The 11,055-nt window shown below is 48.5% G+C and overlaps 1 protein-coding gene across 1 annotated transcript; it reads left to right on the top strand.

Annotated features, from left to right (window-relative positions):
* Positions 1-286: 286 nt before the first annotated feature.
* neurog1 (neurogenin 1) lies at positions 287-1,118 on the top strand. Its single transcript, XM_056441925.1, has 2 exons — positions 287-354; positions 439-1,118. The coding sequence occupies exon 2, from the start codon at positions 455-457 to the stop codon at positions 1,079-1,081; it is 627 nt and encodes a 208-aa protein (XP_056297900.1). The 5' UTR covers positions 287-354; positions 439-454; the 3' UTR covers positions 1,082-1,118.
* The last annotated feature ends 9,937 nt before the right edge of the window (positions 1,119-11,055 follow it).

Raw genomic sequence — 11,055 nt, 5'->3', positions numbered from 1 at the left:
TTTCTCTTTTTTCTGTTTTTGGTTTTAGCTCTAAGGTGGGTCTGCTCTGCCTCCCATGGGGGGGGGGGGGGGGGGGGTCGCGTGGCCTGCCGCCGGCTCCGATTGGCTGGCCGTGATTACCGGCACGCTTCTCTGTGCGGCGCGGGCGTCATTATGTTAATGAGCAGCTCCCGCGGCACGGGGCAGGGGGGGGGGGTACCGGGCAGGGAGCCGGTCATTGTCCCGGACCCCCTATATAAGCGGGCTGAGGCCGGTCGTGTGCCAGGCTCACCGGCTCGCACGAGCTCATCCAAAGCACCCAGACCACCGAGGCGCGTGCCGCTCGTCCCGCTCCGGAACGCCAACTGACTCCAGGTAAGCCCCGCGCGCGCCCGCTCACCTGTGGGACTCGCACGCACACACGCACGCGGGTGCTGACCGCTGCTCTCTCGCCCCCAGACCCCAGACCCGCATCATGGACTCCGTCTACTCCGACATCGACAGCAACAGCTGCGACTTCTTCCCGCACACGGACGACGAGGACTCCCGCGGGAGCCCGCGCTGCGCGTCCCCGGAGCCCGAGTCGCAGCAGAAGAAGCGGCGTCGCGGCCGCGGCCAAGCCGTCGTGCACGTGGTGAAGAAGAACCGGCGCGTGAAAGCCAACGACCGGGAGCGGAACCGCATGCACAACCTGAACGACGCGCTGGACACGCTGCGGGAGGTCCTGCCCGCGTTCCCCGACGAAACCAAGCTCACCAAGATAGAGACGCTGCGCTTTGCGCACAACTACATCTGGGCCCTGTCCGAGACTATCCGCATCGCGGACCTGCAGCCCGGCAGGCCCGGGGACCGGCCCGGGGACAGAATCGGGGAAAGAACCGGGGAAAGAACCGGGGACAGGCCCGGGGACAAGCCGCTGCTGCTGGGCTCCGCGAGCCCCGGCAGCGACGCCTGCTCCTGGAGCTCCAGCGGCTCCTCGTCCTCGTCCTCCCCGTCCTACTGCGCCTCCAGCCCGGGCAGCCCGGCCGGCACCGAGGACTACGGCTACCGGCCGCAGGACGCGCTGTTCGGCTTCCGTAGCTTCGTACCGGGCGTCTATTGACGGAGGAGAGAGGACAGAGGAGAGGAGAGGAGGAGGAGAGGAGAGAGGAGAGAGAGGAGGAGAGGAGAAGAGGAGAGGAGGAGAGTAGAGGAGGAGGAGAGGAGATGAGAGAGGAGAGGAGGAGAGAGGAGAGAGAGGAGAAGAAGAGAGAGAGGAGAAGAAGAGAGGAGGAGAGGAGAGAGAGGAGAGGAGGAGAGAGAGAAGAGAGAAGAGAGGAGAGGAGGAGAGAGGACAGAATCACTGGTTGCCTTATTTACTTATTGAGCTCATTCATTTTATTCCCACGTGTTGTTGATGAGAACAACTTATTTTCTTCTTCTGTAGTTTGTAGCTTTATTTCATCAACCCGCGCAGCCCCCCCTCCTCCCACACACACACACACACAGGTTACTGTCTCGAGGTGAAAAGTCACTTTTGCAATTAGTCTGGTGCTGGAGCGGAACACGGAGCGTGGAATCGGTCTGAATGGAGCTCATTCATTATGTATCCCCCCCCCTCCTCCCCCATAAGCATATTATTGATGATTTTATTTATTTCACTCGTTTTGTTTACACTCATGAAATCTGTATTTTGTACATAAAGAGATTTTTATTCTATTTACTGAAATACAAATAAAGTTCTAACGTTTCTATGAAAATGACCTCCACGTTTCTCTCATCCATGACGTCATCATGACATCATCCAGAGGCTTGTTTCTGGTTTGTTGAGCAGCTGGAAACAACAAAGATCGTCTATTGAGCGTTAGACAGTTAATAACTGTTCATAGGAATATTATATGATGAATATATTTATTCATTAATATAAAAGTTATATGAATACAATTAATATACATTCAAGACAATAGTAGTCATAAATAAACTAGATAAACTCATAACGACCATGAACAAGTCTGACTGATTATAATAATTATAACAAGAAATACATTAATAACAAACTGTCAGACTTATTCATTGTGTTATAATTATTACCTTTATCTTAAATATTATTGTAATCATAATTCTCATCATCACCATCATCACCATCATCATCATCACCATCATCATCATCACCATCACCATCATCACCACCATCATCACCATCACCACCATCATTATCATCATCACCATACATATATATATACATATATATATATAAATATTTATATATATATACAAATATACTTTATGAGATGTGTGTGTGCCTCTTAGGCACACACACACACACACACACACACACACACTTACTGTAAATATTGTGTTGTTTTTTATTTGTAAATAGTGTACTGCACATTCTTGCATTGCTGCTGCTTGCCACTTTCTTATTTTCACTGCACACCCTGTGTGTGTATGTGACAAATAAAACATCTTGAATCTTGAATCTTGAATCTTGTATATTTACATATATAAATATTTACATACATAAATATATATATATTTATATACAAATACATCTCAAGAAGTATATATATTTATATAAATATTTATATTTATATATATAGTATATATATATATACATATATATTTATATAAATATTTATATTTATATATAGCATATATATATACATATATATTTCTATATATATTTATAAATATGTGAGAGTTGTGACGTTAAACCTCTGATCCAGGATCAGCTCCTGAGAGCTTCTGAGCTGCTGGTCGTCGCCCTGAGGCGACAGCAGACACACTTACCCACCAGCACTGATCCCAGGTCAGCCTGAGCAGCACCCCAGGTCACACAGTCACCTTTAGCCATTGACCTTTGACCTCTGGCTCGCAGCAATCTGCTTCACAACAGCAGCTCAGTTTGAAAGCACCACGACTAAGTATGATGGTCATCAATACATCACCATGGAAACGTTATAGTTATTATGATATTAATAAAGGCCCAGAATAAACATGATATCTATACTCGGAGATAGACCCAATGGACCCTCTGAGACGTGAAGTCACAAGGACTCCAGAGAGCAAGCAGAGTTACTCATGTGTGATGGAGAGAATTCATCCATAAGGAGAGAGGAGAGGAGAGAGGAGCTCAGTGTATCCTAAGCGTCCATAAGGAGAGAGGAGAGGAGAGAGGAGCTCAGTGCATCCTAAACGTCCATAAGGAGAGAGGAGAGGAGAGAGGAGCTCAGTGTATCCTAAACATCCATAAGGAGAGAGGAGAGAGGAGCTCAGTGTATCCTAAGCGTCCATAAGGAGAGAGGAGCTCAGTGTATCCTAAGCGTCCATAAGGAGAGAGGAGAGAGGAGCTCAGTGTATCCTAAGCGTCCATAAGGAGAGGAGAGGAGAGGAGCTCAGTGTATCCTAAGCGTCCATAAGGAGAGAGGAGAGGAGAGAGCTCAGTGTATCCTAAGCGTCCTTAAGGAGAGAGGAGAGAGGAGCTCAGTGTATCCTAAGCGTCCATAAGGAGAGAGGAGAGAGGAGCTCAGTGTATCCTAAACGTCCATAGGGAGAGAGGAGAGGAGCGCAGTGTATCCTAAATGTCCTTAAGGAGAGAGGAGAGGAGAGAGGAGCTCAGTGTATCCTAAACGTCCTTAAGGAGAGAGGAGAGGAGAGAGGAGCTCAGTGTATCCTAAACATCCATAAGGAGAGAGGAGAGAGGAGCTCAGTGTATCCTAAACGTCCATAAGGAGAGAGGAGAGAGGAGCTCAGTGTATCCTAAATGTCCTTAAGGAGAGAGGAGAGGAGAGAGGAGCTCAGTGTATCCTAAACGTCCTTAAGGATAGAGGAGAGGAGAGAGGAGCTCAGTGTATCCTAAACATCCATAAGGAGAGAGGAGAGAGGAGCTCAGTGTATCCTAAACATCCATAAGGAGAGAGGAGAGGAGAGAGGAGCTCAGTGTATCCTAAACGTCCTTAAGGAGAGAGGAGAGAGGAGCTCAGTGTATCCTAAACGTCCATAAGGAGAGAGGAGAGAGGAGCTCAGTGTATCCTAAACGTCCTTAAGGAGAGAGGAGAGGAGAGAGGAGCTCAGTGTATCCTAAGCGTCCATAAGGAGAGAGGAGAGGAGCTCAGTGTATCCTAAGCGTCCATAAGGAGAGAGGAGAGAGGAGCTCAGTGTATCCTAAACGTCCTTAAGGAGAGAGGAGAGAGGAGCTCAGTGTATCCTAAGCGTCCATAAGGAGAGAGGAGAGGAGAGAGCTCAGTGTATCCTAAGCGTCCATAAGGAGAGAGGAGAGAGGAGCTCAGTGTATCCTAAGCGTCCATAAGGAGAGAGGAGAGAGGAGCTCAGTGTATCCTAAGCGTCCATAAGGAGAGAGGAGAGAGGAGCTCAGTGTATCCTAAACGTCCATAAGGAGAGAGGAGAGAGGAGCTCAGTGTATCCTAAGCGTCCATAAGGAGAGAGGAGAGAGGAGCTCAGTGTATCCTAAACGTCCTTAAGGAGAGAGGAGAGGAGCTCAGTGTATCCTAAGCGTCCATAAGGAGAGAGGAGAGAGGAGCTCAGTGTATCCTAAACGTCCATAAGGAGAGAGGAGAGAGAGAGGAGCTCAGTGTATCCTAAGCGTCCATTAGAGAGAGGAGAGGAGAGGAGAGAGGAGCTCAGTGTATCCTAAGCGTCCATAAGGAGAGAGGAGAGAGGAGAGGAGAGAGGAGCTCAGTGTATCCTAAGCATCCATAAGGAGAGAGGAGAGAGGAGCTCAGTGTATCCTAAGCGTCCATTAGGAGAGAGGAGAGAGGAGCTCAGTGTATCCTAAGCGTCCATAAGGAGAGAGGAGAGAGGAGCTCAGTGTATCCTAAGCGTCCATAAGGAGAGGAGAGAGGAGAGAGGAGCTCAGTGTATCCTAAGCGTCCATAAGGAGAGAGGAGAGAGGAGCTCAGTGTATCCTAAGCATCCATAAGGAGAGAGGAGAGGAGGAGAGGAGAGAGGAGCTCAGTGTATCCTAAGCGTCCATAAGGAGAGAGGAGAGAGGAGCTCAGTGTATCCTAAGCGTCCATAAGGAGAGAGGAGAGGAGAGAGGAGAGAGGAGCTCAGTGTATCCTAAGCGTCTATAAGGAGAGAGGAGAGAGGAGCTCAGTGTATCCTAAGCGTCTATAAGGAGAGAGGAGAGAGGAGCTCAGTGTATCCTAAACGTCCTTAAGAAGAGAGGAGCTCAGTGTATCCTAAACGTCCTTAAGGAGAGAGGAGCTCAGTGTATCCTAAGCGTCCTTAAGGAGAGAGGAGAGAGGAGCTCAGTGTATCCTAAGCGTCCTTAAGGAGAGAGGAGCTCAGTGTATCCTAAGCGTCCTTAAGGAGAGAGGAGCTCAGTGTATCCTAAGCGTCCCCCAGCAGCTATCAGCCTATCGAGCGTATTCACGTGACGTCAGCATCTCAGTCGCTCCATCTTGGGGTCCACTTCCTAAAGGTCAGGAGAAGTTGACCTGTCTGTCTCTGTTTGATGATGCGAGAGCCCAGCAGCCTCATGTCCTCCTGCATTACCAAAGACAGATGTCAGCGGTTGGAATTGAATATATTGGCAATGCTTTTTTACCTGATTTTACTCGCTCAACACTTTGTGGTTAATTCGCTAGTTACCCCTAGTTACCCCTAGTTACCCCTAGTTACCCCTAGTTCCCAGCACAGAGCCCGGTCACATTCCTATTTCTGCGTTATACTTGTTGTAGAAATACCACATCGATCGCCCCGTGTCTGGGTTCATATATGACCCGTAGTCACAGCTCCGCCTCCAGGACGAGTGTCTGATGAAGCTTCCAGCTCCTTCAGGACCGGCAGTGCCTGGCTGGCTGGCCGTGCTGATGCTGTTGCCATGGAGACAGTGTTTTATTTTACCTTGAAATGAATCACAGAGTAAAGGCAGACATCGCCCGACGGAGTTGCCATGTTCATGGCTTCCTCCCAAGTTTCCATCCACAGTTCCTTTTGCGCAAGTGAAACATTGATTTTTGCTCGGCGAAAAAGCAAAAAGAGATTATTGACGAGTGTCAATGGAAACGTGGCCACAACCCGACGTGTCAACAGAAACACATGAGAACAGTCGTAACGCTCAGACGCCGAGTGAAGCCGAAGGAGATGCATGACAAGTTGAAGTCATAGCCTGTGTTGTTGAGCTGATAAACCCATATTCTGAATCATTAGTCCCACATCAACAGTGAGGCACAGGACCATCACAAGGCACGCCGCTTTGAACTGACATCGTGTCTCCTTCAGGATATGATGGTCATTTATAAAGAAGAGCGGCATAAAATAAAGCAAAACAATGCCGTGGAGGGACTGGTAGTCTGATAGTGAGACCTGAACCAAGTGAACCTGGTTCAGGTCTCACTATCAGACTATCAAGAGGAACGTCTTCAGTCTCTAGTGGGGTAACATGGTACTACAAGCTCTCTAGTGGAGTAACATGGTACTACAAGCCCTCTAGTGGGGTACTACGGTACTACAAGCTCTCTAGTGGGGTAACATGGTACTACAAGCTCTCTAGTGGGGTAACATGGTACTACAAGCCCTCTAGTGGAGTAACATGGTACTACAAGCTCTCTAGTGGAGTAATATGGTACTACAAGCTCTCTAGTGGAGTAACATGGTACTACAAGCTCTCTAGTGGGGTAACATGGTACTACAAGCTCTCTAGTGGGGTAACATGGTACTACAAGCCCTCTAGTGGGTAACATGGTACTACAAGCTCTCTAGTGGGGTAACATGGTACTACAAGCTCTCTAGTGGGGTAACATGGTACTACAAGCTCTCTAGTGGGGTAACATGGTACTACAAGCTCTCTAGTGGGTAACATGGTACTACAAGCTCTCTAGGGTAACATGGTACTACAAGCCCTCTAGTGGGGTAACATGGTAATACAAGCTCTCTAGTGGGGTAACATGGTACTACAAGCTCTAGTGGGGTAACATGGTACTACAAGCTCTCTAGTGGGGTAACATGGTACTACAAGCTCTCTAGTGGGGTAACATGGTACTACAAGCTCTCTAGTGGGGTAATATCTTGAGCCAAGTGTCCTCCTATCTCCACAGTAACAACCTTCTTGACCCTCACCAGTCTGGATTCAAGGCCGGCCACTCGACAGAGACGGCCCTCCTGGCTGTCTCTGAGCAGCTTCACACTGCTAGAGCAGCCTCTCTCTCCTCTGTCCTTATCCTTCACACTGCTAGAGCAGCCTCTCTCCTCTCGGACCTTTCTGCAGCATTTGACACCGTGAACCACCAGATCCTGATCTCTTCTCTTCAGGACCTGGGGATCTCAGGCACTGCACTCGCTCTTTTCTCTTCCTACCTTAAAGACCGCACCTACCGGGTAACTTGGAGAGGATCTGTGTCTGATCCTTGTCCTCTCACTACTGGTACACAAATTCCTCGGCTCTGTCCTTCGGGTCTCTCTACACAATTCTCTCGGCGGCTCATCGTTCCGTTCGCATGGCTTCTCCTACCATAGCTATGCTGATGACACCCAACTGATCTTCGTTTCGTTTCACTCCGTCGAAACACAGGTGGCGTGCACGAATCTCTGCCTGTCTGACTGACATCTCTCAGTGGATGTCTGCTCACCACCTGAAGATCAACCCTGACAAGACTGAGCTACTATTCCTTCCAGGAAAGGCTCCCCACCCACGACCTGACTATCACCTTCAACAGCTCTGTGTTGGCCCGCCCCGACTGCCAGGAACCTCGGGTGACACTAGACAGTCAACTCTCCTGACGGCCAACATCGCTGCGACGCGTTCCTGTAGGTACATGCTGCACAACATCAGGAGAATACGTCCTCTTCTTACTCAGAAGGCGGCGAGGTTCTGATCCAGGCTCTGGTCATTTCACGCCTTGACTACTGCAACTCCCTCCTGGCTGGTCTACCTGCTAAGGCCATCCGACCCCTGCAGCTCATCCAGAATGCAGCAGCTCGACTGGTCTTCAGCCTCCCGAAATTCACCCACACCACTCCGCTCCTCCGCCTCCACTGGTTACCGTGGCTGCTCGCATCCGCTTCAAAACACTGGTCCTGGCGTACCCGTGCTCAGACGGATCGGGCCCGTCTACATCCGGGATATGGTCACACCGTACACCCGGCACGTTAAGCTCCGCTCGGCAACAGCCAATCGACTTGTGACTACTGCACCTCGAGCTAATCACGAAATCCAGACTGTTTGCTGTCCTGGCTCCTCAGTGGTGGAACAGGCTCCCCACTGACTGACATCAGGACAGCAGAAAGTCTCTACATCTTCCGTCGGAGACTGAAAACACACCTTTTCCGACTATATCTGGATTAAAACACAGATTAGCACTTCAGTGGCACTTAGATAGCACTTACTTATGGTACTTTTGTAGTTCGACTATGTTGAGGAAATGTTACTTCCTGTATTCTTGTTGTTCTTAGTTTGTACTCTAGGTTGAAATGCACTTATTGTAAGTCGCTTTGGATAAAAGCGTCTGCTAAATGACATGTAATGTAATGTAATGTAATATGGTACTACAAGCTCTCTAGTGGGGTAACATGGTACTACAAGCTCTCTAGTGGGGTAACATGGTACTACAAGCTCTCTAGTGGGGTAACATGGTACTACAAGCTCTCTAGTGGGGTAACATGGTACTACAAGCTCTCTAGTGGGGTAATATGGTACTACAGGCCCTCTAGTGGGGTAACATGGTACTACAAGCTCTCTAGTGGAGTAATATGGTACTACGAGCTCTCTAGTGGGCAACATGGTACTACAAACCCTCTAGTGGGGTAACATGGTACTACAAGCTCTCTAGTGGGGTAATATGGTACTACAAGCTCTCTAGTGGAGTAACATGGTACTACAAGCCCTCTAGTGGGGTAACATGGTACTACAATCTCTCTAGTGGGGTAACATGGTACTACAAGCTCTCTAGTGGGGTAACATGGTACTACATGCTCTCTAGTGGGGTAACATGGTACTACAATCTCTCTAGTGGGGTAACATGGTACTACAAGCTCTCTAGTGGGGTAACATGGTACTACAAGCTCTCTAGTGGGCAACATGGTACTACAAGCCCTCTAGTGGGTAACATGGTACTACAAGCTCTCTAGTGGGGTAATATGGTACTACAAGCCCTCTAGTGGTGTAATATGGTACTACAAGCCTCTAGTGGGTAACATGGTACTACAAGCTCTCTAGTGGGGTAACATGGTACCACAAGCTCTCTAGTGGGTAACATGGTACTACAAGCTCTCTAGTGGGGTAACGTGGTACTACAAGCTCTCTAGTGGGCAACATGGTACTACAAGCTCTCTAGTGGGGTAACATGGTACTACAAGCTCTCTAGTGGGTAACATGGTACTACAAGCCTCTAGTGGGGTAACATGGTACTACAAGCTCTCTAGTGGGCAACATGGTACAAGCTCTCTAGTGGGGTAACATGGTACTACAAGCTCTCTAGTGGGGTAACATGGTACTACAAGCCCTCTAGTGGGGTAACATGGTACTACAAGCTCTCTAGTGGGGTAACATGGTACTACAAGCTCTCTAGTGGGGTAACATGGTACTACAAGCTCTCTAGTGGGGTAACATGGTACTACAAGCTCTCTAGTGGGGTAACATGGTACTACAAGCCCTCTAGTGGGGTAACATGGTACTACAAGCTCTAGTGGGGTAACATGGTACTACAAGCTCTCTAGTGGGGTAACATGGTACTACAAGCTCTCTAGTGGGGTAACATGGTACTACAAGCTCTAGTGGGGTAACATGGTACTACAAGCTCTCTAGTGGGGTAACATGGTACTACAAGCTCTCTAGTGGGTAACATGGTACTACAAGCCCTCTAGTGGGGTAACATGGTACTACAAGCTCTCTAGTGGGGTAACATGGTACTACAAGCTCTCTAGTGGGGTAACATGGTACTACAAGCTCTCTAGTGGAGTAACATGGTACTACAAGCTCTCTAGTGGGTAACATGGTACTACAAGCTCTAGTGGGGTAACATGGTACTACAAGCTCTCTAGTGGGGTAATATGGTACTACAAGCTCTCTAGTGGGGTAATATGGTACTACAAGCTCTCTAGTGGGGTAATATGGTACTACAAGCTCTCTAGTGGGTAATATGGTACTACAAGCTCTCTAGTGGGGTAACATGGTACTACAAGCTCTCTAGTGGGGTAACATGGTACTACAAGCTCTCTAGTGGGCAATGGTACTACAAGCTCTCTAGTGGGGTAACATGGTACTACAAGCTCTCTAGTGGGGTAACATGGTACTACAAGCTCTCTAGTGGGGTAACATGGTACTACAAGCCCTCTAGTGGGGTAATATGGTACTACAAGCTCTCTAGTGGGGTAACATGGTACAACAAGCTCTCTAGTGGGGTAACATGGTACTACAAGCTCTCTAGTGGGGTAACATGGTACTACAAGCTCTCTAGTGGGGTAACATGGTACTACAAGCTCTCTAGTGGGGTAACATGGTACTACAAGCCATCTAGTGGGGTAATATGGTACTACAAGCTCTCTAGTGGGGTAACATGGTACTACAAGCTCTCTAGTGGGGTAACATGGTACTACAAGCTCTCTAGTGGGGTAACATGGTACTACAAGCCCTCTAGTGGGGTAACATGGTACTACAAGCTCTCTAGTGGGGTAACATGGTACTACAAGCTCTCTAGTGGGGTAACATGGTACTACAAGCCCTCTAGTGGGGTAACATGGTACTACAAGCTCTCTAGTGGGGTAACATGGTACTACAAGCTCTCTAGTGGGGTAACATGGTACTACAAGCTCTCTAGTGGGGTAACATGGTACTACAAGCTCTCTAGTGGGGTAACATGGTACTACAAGCCTCTAGTTGGGTAACATGGTACTACAAGCTCTCTAGTGGGGTAACATGGTACTACAAGCTCTCTAGTGGAGTAATATGGTACTACAAGCCCTCTAGTGGGGTAACATGGTACTACAAGCTCTCTAGTGGGGTAACATGGTACTACAAGCTCTCTAGTGGGGTAACATGGTACTACAAGCTCTCTAGTGGGGTAACATGGTACTACAAGCCCTCTAGTGGGGTAACATGGTACTACAAGCTCTCTAGTGGGGTAACATGGTACTACA

The sequence above is a fragment of the Pseudoliparis swirei genome, chromosome 20, assembly GCF_029220125.1.
Source record: "Pseudoliparis swirei isolate HS2019 ecotype Mariana Trench chromosome 20, NWPU_hadal_v1, whole genome shotgun sequence".
NCBI classification, from domain to species: Eukaryota; Metazoa; Chordata; class Actinopteri; order Perciformes; family Liparidae; genus Pseudoliparis; species Pseudoliparis swirei.
Note: the sequence above shows the minus strand (reverse complement) of the source record. Positions and strands in the feature narration are given on the sequence as shown.

What these genes read in the sequence shown, in the direction of transcription:
- neurog1 (XM_056441925.1), top strand. Translation starts at nt 455, where the DNA reads ATGGACTCCGTCTACTCCGACATCGACAGCAACAGCTGCGACTTCTTC.